The sequence below is a fragment of the Raphanus sativus genome, chromosome 4, assembly GCF_000801105.2.
Source record: "Raphanus sativus cultivar WK10039 chromosome 4, ASM80110v3, whole genome shotgun sequence".
NCBI classification, from domain to species: domain Eukaryota; kingdom Viridiplantae; phylum Streptophyta; class Magnoliopsida; order Brassicales; family Brassicaceae; genus Raphanus; species Raphanus sativus.
Window position 1 is genome coordinate 17,676,766 of NC_079514.1, and position 10,117 is coordinate 17,686,882.

Here is a 10,117-nt window from a genome sequence, read left to right on the forward strand (position 1 = left end):
TCTCATCCTTTATGCTATTTCTAAATGTCAACTATTTTCTTGAATAAAACAGAAATATAATTATTTCTGTTATTGGATAATCTCATCCTTTATGCTATTTCTAAATGTCAACTATTTTCTTGAATAAAACAGAAATATAATTATTTCTATTAGCCAGATTTTACTTATTACATTCCTATAATTTAAACTCAAAATTAGAATTTTTTAAGCTCCATTTTTAAAATTTATTTAGATATTTTAAATTTCGTCTGAAATTTACTATTTTGATTAAAATAAAAAAATATTTTAATGATTAAAATGAATATAGTATTTTAACTAATGTATTAAAATGAAAAGTAGTTAGTTAAGGTATTAAACTGAATAGAAAAAAATTAGATATTAAAAATTAATAAAATATAGTTGGAGGTTAATTGGAATTTTTTCCTAAGAAAATAAAGAGTTAAACCTCTTTATATCAACGCTCTTGATAATATTTTTAGAGTTCTTAAGTATATGTAAATTATTTATAAAAAATTATGCGGAGGTAATCAATTTCTGATAGGCCAACACCACTTTTTTACACCGTCAACCTTAAAACCAATTTATTTTCTGGCTCAACTTTATATTTTTTATTTACCAATGACTGGATACAAAGATTAAACTCATGAGAATTCAACCACGAAGACAATGAATCAATTTAGTATCACCTAAGAACATGTATATAGATCTTAAGCCACCCAATCAGATTTAGCAGCCTTCCAACTACAATGAGAATGATTCATTCTACAGACTACAGTTCAGAATGGACAGTCTATTTAACCATCTAATTTTACCACTAAAAACTATATTAAAAAAATGTTACGTAACCGACTAATAATCATAGAATGAGAATTCAAAATGTAGACCATAGCAACTGATACGAAAAATCAAAATGATAACCACGACCAGAATCCACAAAGCGTATATTCCCACTTAGAGACTCTGAAAACTAGGAACAATAGTTTTGAATTTGTGAAAGTTGAGTTGAGGATTTTGCATCATCCACGGTCTAGCTGAAACCATGCAAAGCGCAAGAAGGAGCTAATCTACTGGGTCTACCACTCATATTGGTACTGCCAATGCCTTGCTTATAAAATGCGATCACCAACAGGCTTCATAACTCTTCTCTTGACCAAGCAGAAAAGTTTTAGTTTCTTTTTTTTTTTTTTTTTTTTTTTTGTAACTGGCTTTCATTGCATTAAAATAAATAAACTGAAAATGATACAGGCCCTTAGGCAGTGCTCTGTAGGCAAGGCCCAAGTGAAAAATAAAAATAAAGCCCTAGAAGGATTCTCATTCTGAACTAGCATGTGCACATCTGATCTGCCAGAGGCCCAAGTGAATTAAATTGTCACGTTTGTTGGTAGTTGGTTGATGGAAAGGTTATGAGAAGGAGAGAAGTCACGGGAGAGTAATGAATGGAGGAGAACTGATCGGTCTGAAGCTAGGCAGTCGCAAACCAGAGTTGCATCATCACAGAAGATAGATTAGGATTTGTCTCTCTGAAGCTCTGGATCTTGTTCCTGATTTGATGATCAATCGCCTTGAAGATCACAGCCACCGAACGGGTTCCAGTTGCATGCAGTCTTCCATTCCGTTCATTCCAAAGCCAGTAAGTTGTCGCCTGCCACGCAAGGAGAGTAAGCAATCGAGTTGCTTTATTCCCACTCAGTGACTCCATATGTGCCACAGTAAGACCCCATGAGCGCAAAGGTTGAAGGCGGCATCGAGTAGAGACTCTGGTCCATAGATCGAAACTAAAGTCACAGTCGTAGAACAAGTGATCTCGTGATTCCGGTTGCGAGTTGCAGAGTAGACAAACCGGATCAACACATAGTCCCCAACCAATCATCCTGTCACGCGTAGGGCAGCGATTCAAGTACACGAGCCAAGAATGGAATGAGTGGCGTGGAATCGATCTTGGAAACCAGATCGCCTTTGTCCAAGTTTGATCATCCATTTCACCTTTCAAGTAAGTGTAGGCTGAACCAGTTGAGTATCTTCCTTCTTTATTTCCCAGGAGGCTCCATTCATATGAGTCCTCATTTGATGTCAGCTGAATTGTTGTGAGGAAAACATAGAGTTCAATGGCTGCTTCTGATCGTGCAGGTGGGAGGCACCAGTTACCATTCCGACACAGCGAAGCCACCGTTGCTCTGTGAGGGATACCAAGTCTCGAGTTTGAGGATGCCTTTAGCGCTTCAATACAGCCTTGAGGAGCCCAGTTATGATGCCAGAACAGTGCCGATCTTCCGTTTTCCACCTTCATCTTTATAAGGGGAAACATCAGAGGCCTCATTTTGATCAGTTTGTTGACTAGCCAGGAACGCGCTTGACTAGGCTTGACTGTCCAATAGTTGTGCACTGATCCATTAAGGATTACTTCCTTAAACCAGGACACCCAAACCGAGTCTTCTCTAAAGAAGAGCATCCAGATGAGTCTCATGCAGCACGCAGTATTCCAGGTTTGCAAATCTTTAATGCCTAGTCCTCCTTGAGCTTTAGTTAGTGTGACTGTGGTCCAAGCAACTCTCGTAGAATGTGATCCTTCCAAAGTTCCATGCCACAAAAATTGGTTACACATCGAATTTATCTTGCAAATGCAGGCCTTAGGGAGCAGGAAGGCCGAGCACCAGAAGGTGTTGATTCCAGAGATCACCGTCTTGATGAGCAGCAGTCGACCCGAGAAGGAGAGCGTTTTGACTGACCAGGAGGAGAGCCTCGCTTTCACTTGTTGGATAAGGGGCTGGCAGTTAGGCAGTGATAGCTTTCTTGAGTTCAGAGGGACACCAAGATATCTGAAAGGGAGTTCACCATGCGACATTCCTGTGGAGGCTTTGATTGTATCGGTTTCCTGGTCAGTTAATCCCGAGGAGTAGAAGCTTGTCTTCTGGAAACTCACCGCAAGACCAGATCGCATCTCAAATTCCCGAAGTACTTGCAGGACACTCTGCACCGATTCTATCGAGCCATCAATGAAGATCAAGAGATCATCAGCAAACGATAGATGCGTAAGTTTCATTGCATTACACTTCGGGTGATACTTGATTTTGTTGTCCTCTGCTGACTGATTTAGCATTAGTGATAAGTAGTTCATTGCCATGACAAAGAGATAGGGTGATAGGGGGTCCCCTTGCCTTAGCCCTCGCTTCCCTTTGAAGTAACCATTGACCGTGCCATTATAACCTATCATGAAACTTGTCCTGCAGATACACGCTTTTAGCCAAGACCTGAACAAGGGAGGAAGCTGGAGACTCTCGAGACAGGTGAGTAGAAAATCCCAGGATAACGTATCAAAAGCTTTCGCTATGTCTACCTTTATAGTGATTCGCTTGCTGCAATTTTTCTTATGATAACCATTAATCAGCTCACTAGCAAGGATGGTATTTTCCACTAACAATCTGTCTTTCACAAATGCAGTTTGACAAGGTAATATGAATGGCTTCAGGATGGGCTTCAGCTTTGCAACCAGCAACCTCGAGATTACCTTATAGACAGTGTTTAGACAGGATATAGGGCGATACTCTGTAATCTTTGAGGCGCCTGGAAATTTCGGAACAAGTGACAAGATGGTTGCGTTGACAGTGGATGGAAGGAAGGAGGTTTTAAAGAACTCCTGAATGGCAGCAACCACTTCCTCTCCTATTATTTCCCATGAGGCCCTGAAGAATCCTGAAGTAAGTCCGTCTGGTCCCGGAGACTTGTTTGGATTCAACTTGAAGAATAACCTTTTTATTTCTGTGGCAGTTGGCAGAGAGCCCATAAGTTGAGCTTGCTGACTAGAGACACTGAAGTTTGAGAGTTGCTGGAACCAGGTGATAGAGGAGTGTATGAGAGGCTGATGATTGCTCACTGGCCCTAAGACTGCTTGGAAGTGGTTTATCGCATGTTGACTCATTTCGTAGGGGTCAGTTATAAGAGTGCCTGTGACTGTCATGAAGGAGCGGATGGCGTTGTAGCTAGCTCTCACTTGGCAGATCCTGAAGAAGTAAGTTGTGTTCAAATCTCCCTCCCTTAGCCAATTAATCCGTGATTTCTGGCGAAAGAAACACTCCTCAATCTGACGTAAGAACACCCATTTTTGGTTTAGGTCTCTTTCTTCCTGGAACAGCTGGGCAGTTGGTGTATGAAGCGCTTGTACCTGCACAATTTCCAATAAACGGTGAGTTTCAGAGACCCTTTCTTGGATTTTTGAGAAATTGTTTTTGTTTAAAAGTTTGAGGTCAGATTTGATGGATTTGAGCTTCCAACACAGGTCGGCAAGAGAGCAGCAGTTGCCTCCGAGCCGTGCCCACGCTTCCATTACCAGCTTGGTGAACTCAGGGTGCTTAGTAAGATAGTTCTGGAATTTGAAAGGCTGGGTTCCAGCTTTAGGTAACTGGTAAGCTAGGTCTAAAAGGCAGGGAGAATGGTCAGAGATTAGGGGTGGGAGGAAGGTTGCAGTTGCGTGGGGGTAAGAGGATATGGCAAGGTTATTCACTAGCTGCCTGTCAAGCTTCTTTGCAATTGGCATGGCAGGTTGGCTGTTCCTCCAAGTATGAGAAGGGCCATTAAATCTGAGATCGAAGAGCCCCGTTTGGAGGAGACAATCTTGCATCATGTACATTTGATTGTCCTGGGTCACAACAGCATCTGAGGAGTGTTCTGAGGCATGAACAATTTGGTTAAAATCTCCTCCTACAAACCAGGTTTTATTCTGGAGATCCAGTGCAGTGTGAAGGTGGATCAGATCAGCCCAAAGCTCCAAGCGATCATCTGCCTGATTTGAAGCATAGACAGCAGAGTAGTAGATGGGGTCTTTATTCGGTATGGTAATTATGCAAGTGAGACACTGCCTGCTTTGGTGGATGACTTGCACAATTAGAGGGTCTTTCCAGATAAGGATGATCCGACCATCTTCATCAGAAGCGTGATTAGAGACATAGTGCCAGCCAGAGCAGATATTATTCATCAGAGGTGACAGAGAAAGTTCTTTTACATGAGATTCCAAGAGGGCACCAAAAAGGGGTCTAAGATTAAAAAGCCAGTTAACAAAAATCCGATGTTTACCCGGGTCATTTAGACCACGCAGGTTCCAAAAAAAGAGTTTGATACTCATTAAGAAAGGGCAGGGGGGTCCTCACTCAGAGAGCAAGGAACAGGTAACACAGCCGAAGAGGGGCAGTTTTGGGGTAGTGGAGGGTTTTGAGGGTCAGAAGAGAGGATTGCAAAAGGGTTGGCTGAAAATAAAAGAGATTGAAGAGGGTCGGAATTTAAAGGCAGAACAGGGGGACGATTAGTAACAGGGGTAGGAGAAAAAGTGGGAGATGAACGGGAGCGCTTTAGGGAAGGTTTGGGAATCACAGGAGAAGAAAAAGGTTTTTTTAAAGGGTCTTTTTGTGAAGCATGGGAAGAGGGGGAGTCAAAAGAGGTTTTAGAAGGTTGGATGGGCGGGATGAGAGACTTATTCCGGGTAGTTGAGCGAGTAGTAGGGCGGGATGAGCCAGGACAGTCTTTACTTGGAGTTTTGGAAGGAAGAGGAGAGTTGAAAGGCGATTTTGAAGATTGGGGGCTAGGCTTTTTTGAGGGAGGGGCAGGAGGAGGAGGTGGAGGGGGGGGAGAGTAAAGAAGACAGTTTCGGATGATATGACCTAACTCATGGCAATGAGAACAAGTTGGAGGAACCCATGGGTAATGAACCTGAACCTCAACAACCTCACCACTTTGTCTCTGAAACTCCACAACATCAGGAAGGGGCTGAGTAAGATCCACTTCAACCTTGACATGCGAAACTGTTAAACTGACCAAATTTTTTGTAAAATCATCAGTCTCTTTAGGTTCACCAATCAGGCCAGCAACTAAGCTTAAACCTTTATTGTATCGCAGGTCAAGAGGGACTCCTGTCAGATGTGCCCAGATACGGATGGCCTTAAGTGGAGGAGTTGACATAGAGTGTTCGGAGGTCCACTGGGCAGTGTGAAACATTGAGTCACCAATGTACCAGATGCACTTCTCAAGGATCTTCTGGCGAAGGTACTCACTTGTGATCCTTACGAGTGTTGATCTGTTCAGTGGGTTATTGTGAATCTCTAGCTTTTTTCCTTTTCCCCACATATAGTTTAGCACACTCTGAATCTGATGAAAAGGTGGCGGTTTGCCATTGTAGTAGCACACTATGAAATCTTTGTGTATCTCAGCACCTTTCTCAAAAACATGATCAGGGATCAAGATTCGAGGACGCCCAGTTTCAGAGAGAGAAGTGGGGGCAGGAGCTAGACGGGTGAGGAGCTTGCTCTCAGAAACGCGAAGCTTTTCAGCTAGTGAAGGTACAGGGTTTGCAGGAGGAGAGGAGGCTAGAGGAGGAGGAATTTGAGGTGGTTCAGGCGAGGTGGATGAGGGGAGGGTGGGAGCAGAGTTGGTTTGATGGGTAGCAGGAGATGATGCTCTGTTAGTGAGGAGAGGAGAGGAATGATTGGGGAGAATAACTGAATAGTTAGGGTTAGGGTTTGGGGGAAGAGTAGTGTTTAAGGAAGGGATACAGGGAGGAGAAGATGGAGAACTATCTGAGGTACAAGATAGGTTTTTTGAAGGAGAAAGAGTAGAGTTAATTTGGTTTCCAAAAGAGATGACAGGAGCCAATTTAGTGTTCAGGAAAGTAACAGATCCATTTTCATGGTTAGTTTGTAACGGGAGGGGTAAGCTTTCCAAATCCTCTTGAGGCATCATAGTGACGTCCAAGATCTGAGAAGAAGTAGTAGAAGGAATTTCCAGGATCCCTTTTGAAGAGGGGACCAAGGCAGTTTTAGGTTTAGACTTAGTTGAGGGAGAAGTGGCAGAAAGGGGAGGGAATGTAAGGGGAGATAGGGAGGAGGGCGGGTCAGGGGGGGCGGGCGGAGGGTGGAGGGGCGGAGGGAGTTCACCAGCGGTGGACGTCGACGGGAAAGGACCGGAGGCAGAGCTTGGAACTCTCCATGGATTCTGCATTGGGAACCGAGTCAGGGAGAGTTTGACTTTTTTCTTCTTGAGAACTAATAAGAAAGTAATATCGTAAAAGTTTTAGTTTCTCTACCAACTTCACCTGTAGGACGCCATCACACGAATGTAGAGCTCCGTTTGCCCAAAGTGAAACACCTCCCTTCCATTCTCCAATAAAACATAGAAAATTCGTAACTGCATCAAGAAGGATAAGAAACACAAAACTCTTAAGTCGGTTCGACGAGCACACATCCGTCTTATGAGCTCTGGTATGCCTCTGAAGGGTAACCTCATAAGTTGACGTGGGCGAGAGAAGGACGTAAAGCAACCTACATGTCGAGTCTTCCCTGCATTCCGCCACACATGCCCCTCTCCTTACAGATCTGAGTACCAAGCCAATGTTCTGGTCAAAGTGTTAAGAACGCAACCACGCAAACAAAGTGTTAAGAAACGCAACCACGCGCCACCAACTCGTAGTTGGGACCCGCAAAACTAATTAGAAAATTGTTTTTCAAGCTCTGAAACCGAAACCCTAAAGGCTGGTCTGCCTTGAGACTTTCTTTTCATATGACTCACTCCTATTCCAGATCTGCCGAGTCTATTTAGCTGTGTTTTTCTTTCGTGTTGTTGGGTGTTGTTTAGTTGTTTTTATTTTTTTCCGCTACTAGTTTTCTTATAATTTCTGTCGGAACAAAAAAGTTTAGTATAAAATCTTAACATTTACACCAAAAAAAAAGAAAAAAAAACAGAACAAAAGCTAAGGACTTCTATTGACAGTGTCGGACCAACCTTTGGTACTGCCCCAATCAAAATTCAAAACTATGTCATTCTACATATTTTATCGAAATCGCATAACAGTAAAAGATAGCGTAAATATTCATTAAAAAAAATAAACCTACAATCTGTTTATAAAAACAATGATATTATAATACACCTATTGTTAAAAATATAATTTACTTACATTTTTTCTACAAAATCATTACTTAGAATTATATAGTCAATTCTTTCAACCATAACCATTTTAATTAATAATGTTACTAATTCATTTAATTTTTCTGGTAACATGGAAGACCGCAAATAAATTTTTATTAGCATTAATTTCGAAAAACTTCTTTCAACTGGGGCGACTATACTAAAATGGTCAACAATATGCGATTAAAAAATAATGTGTTTCAATTTTTTTTAGACATTGATTATCGAAGAATCTTTAGTTCTTTAAACAAATCATCACAAATTATATATGAAAGCGTAACATTTCTTAAAGAAATTTCCAAATTCAAACATAATGCTCTCAAAATATCTTCATTTGCATCTATTATTTAAAAAATAAAAATAAACAAAAATCCAAAAACAAATTCATAATTTTAGAATTGTTCAAATATAAATTCAAGAGAAATTAGAACTAGAGCTTTAACAAATTTTATTCTAATTAAAAATGCCTACTAAATTATATTTTAATAAGAAAACCTAGAAGAATTATTTATTTATAGATACAACTAATTTTTTTTAAAGAATAATATGCCCCACTAATTTGGATGCCCTAATCCGTTGTTTGGGTGGCTTGTCCTCTGGGCCGGTCCTGTCTATTGAAATCCATAGACATTGAGTATTTTACCGAGAGAGGAGAGGAAATCACTAAGAAAACAAGGAAAAATAAACGAACGAGGATGAGGTGCTTCCGATGCTGGAATAAAGTCACCAAACGTTGAGGCCCTAGAATTTGTGCAAAGAGAATAAGCCCATCAGCAGCGGTAAACTCTCACATAATCTTTCACCATTTTAATATCTTTTTTTTTTTGAACAACTAACCATTTTAATATCTAATCTATTAAAATAGAGTCCTATTATTTATCTACTATTTGAAGTTGTCTTTAAATTTTAGACCCTTATTAGAGAGTTACATGTAATATTAGATAAACTTCTTAATGAAATAACCAACAAAATATTTAAATAGATAAAATGTTTTATTACTATTGATATGGTTGGTGCAGATAGGAACAATTGGAGATTTTTTTGGAAGACTAGGATTTGACCCGTCCTACGGGCAGGTAATTAACCAAAATAACTATATTTAGACAAAATAATTACACATCTAAATATATTATCAATTCAATGAGTATTTTAACATGTTAAGATTATTTTAAATCAAAATGATATTAATATTTTCCGTACATGTTTTATTCTTCTTCTTATAGATCATGTTTATCTTACTATTGAAAAATGTTCATTAATACATAATAGTTTCATATGTTTTTAATGTTTACTCTACTTTAATTATGGTAGTTATGATAATAAGTAGAATATATATTTTAGTATAAAACATGGATTACATTTTCGTTCTTCTATGTTTTTTCTTGAATACATCGATAATTTATTTTTTCTATGTGCAAGTTGAATACAGACCAACTTTAGAGGTTCAAATACTTCAAAATACAATTATAATATAAAATTTAAATTAAATATGTAACTAAAATAATTAAACTTACAATTTTATATTTCAATATATTATTTATTTTTTGATAATTCTGTTATTTTGGTTGAATTGATGCTTCGTATATCTACATCTTATTTTATATAGCCTATCATTTGTCTTTTTTTGGTTGAATACTTGAAATGTTAGTAGAAGCTGTGAATTTTTTTTACTTGTATTAATGGTTTTTCTGCGCTATGCACGGAATATTAGTTTTTATGAAAAAAGTTGTCAACATTATTTATAACATTAATGTTTATATTATAAATTAATTGTCTAGTTGCTTATTGTAGATAAGCTCTTGTTGTTTTCTTTGGTTAGTAGTACTCAACTTACGAATATGGTAGTCTTGGAGATGGAAGACTATGTTATAGGCAATGGGGGTTTCCCTTTGAAGTTGAGTTATGTTGACAATTTACTTGTCGTTGTTTTCTATTTGGTTCCCTTATTATGTTCATAAAACATTATATTCTTTAAATGTTTAATTATGATTTAGTATATTAGTTTTAGATTGTCTTGCTCAAAGTATACATACATATTAAAGGAAAAATTCCATAAAAATACCCGAACTAAATTTTTTTAAGCTTTTTAATACCCAAACTTTTTCACTACCCAGTTTAATACTCCAACTAATTATTTTGCTCATTTTAATATCCAAACTTTTAGACTGTGCCC

At 38.9% G+C, this 10,117-nt stretch overlaps 1 protein-coding gene across 1 annotated transcript; it reads right to left on the minus strand.

Moving 5' to 3' along the window:
* Positions 1-5,115: 5,115 nt before the first annotated feature.
* Positions 5,116-6,981, minus strand: LOC108839356 (verprolin-like). Its single transcript, XM_018612132.2, has one exon. It carries the CDS (start codon positions 6,979-6,981, stop codon positions 5,116-5,118), a length of 1,866 nt encoding a protein of 621 aa, XP_018467634.2.
* Positions 6,982-10,117: the final 3,136 nt, after the last annotated feature.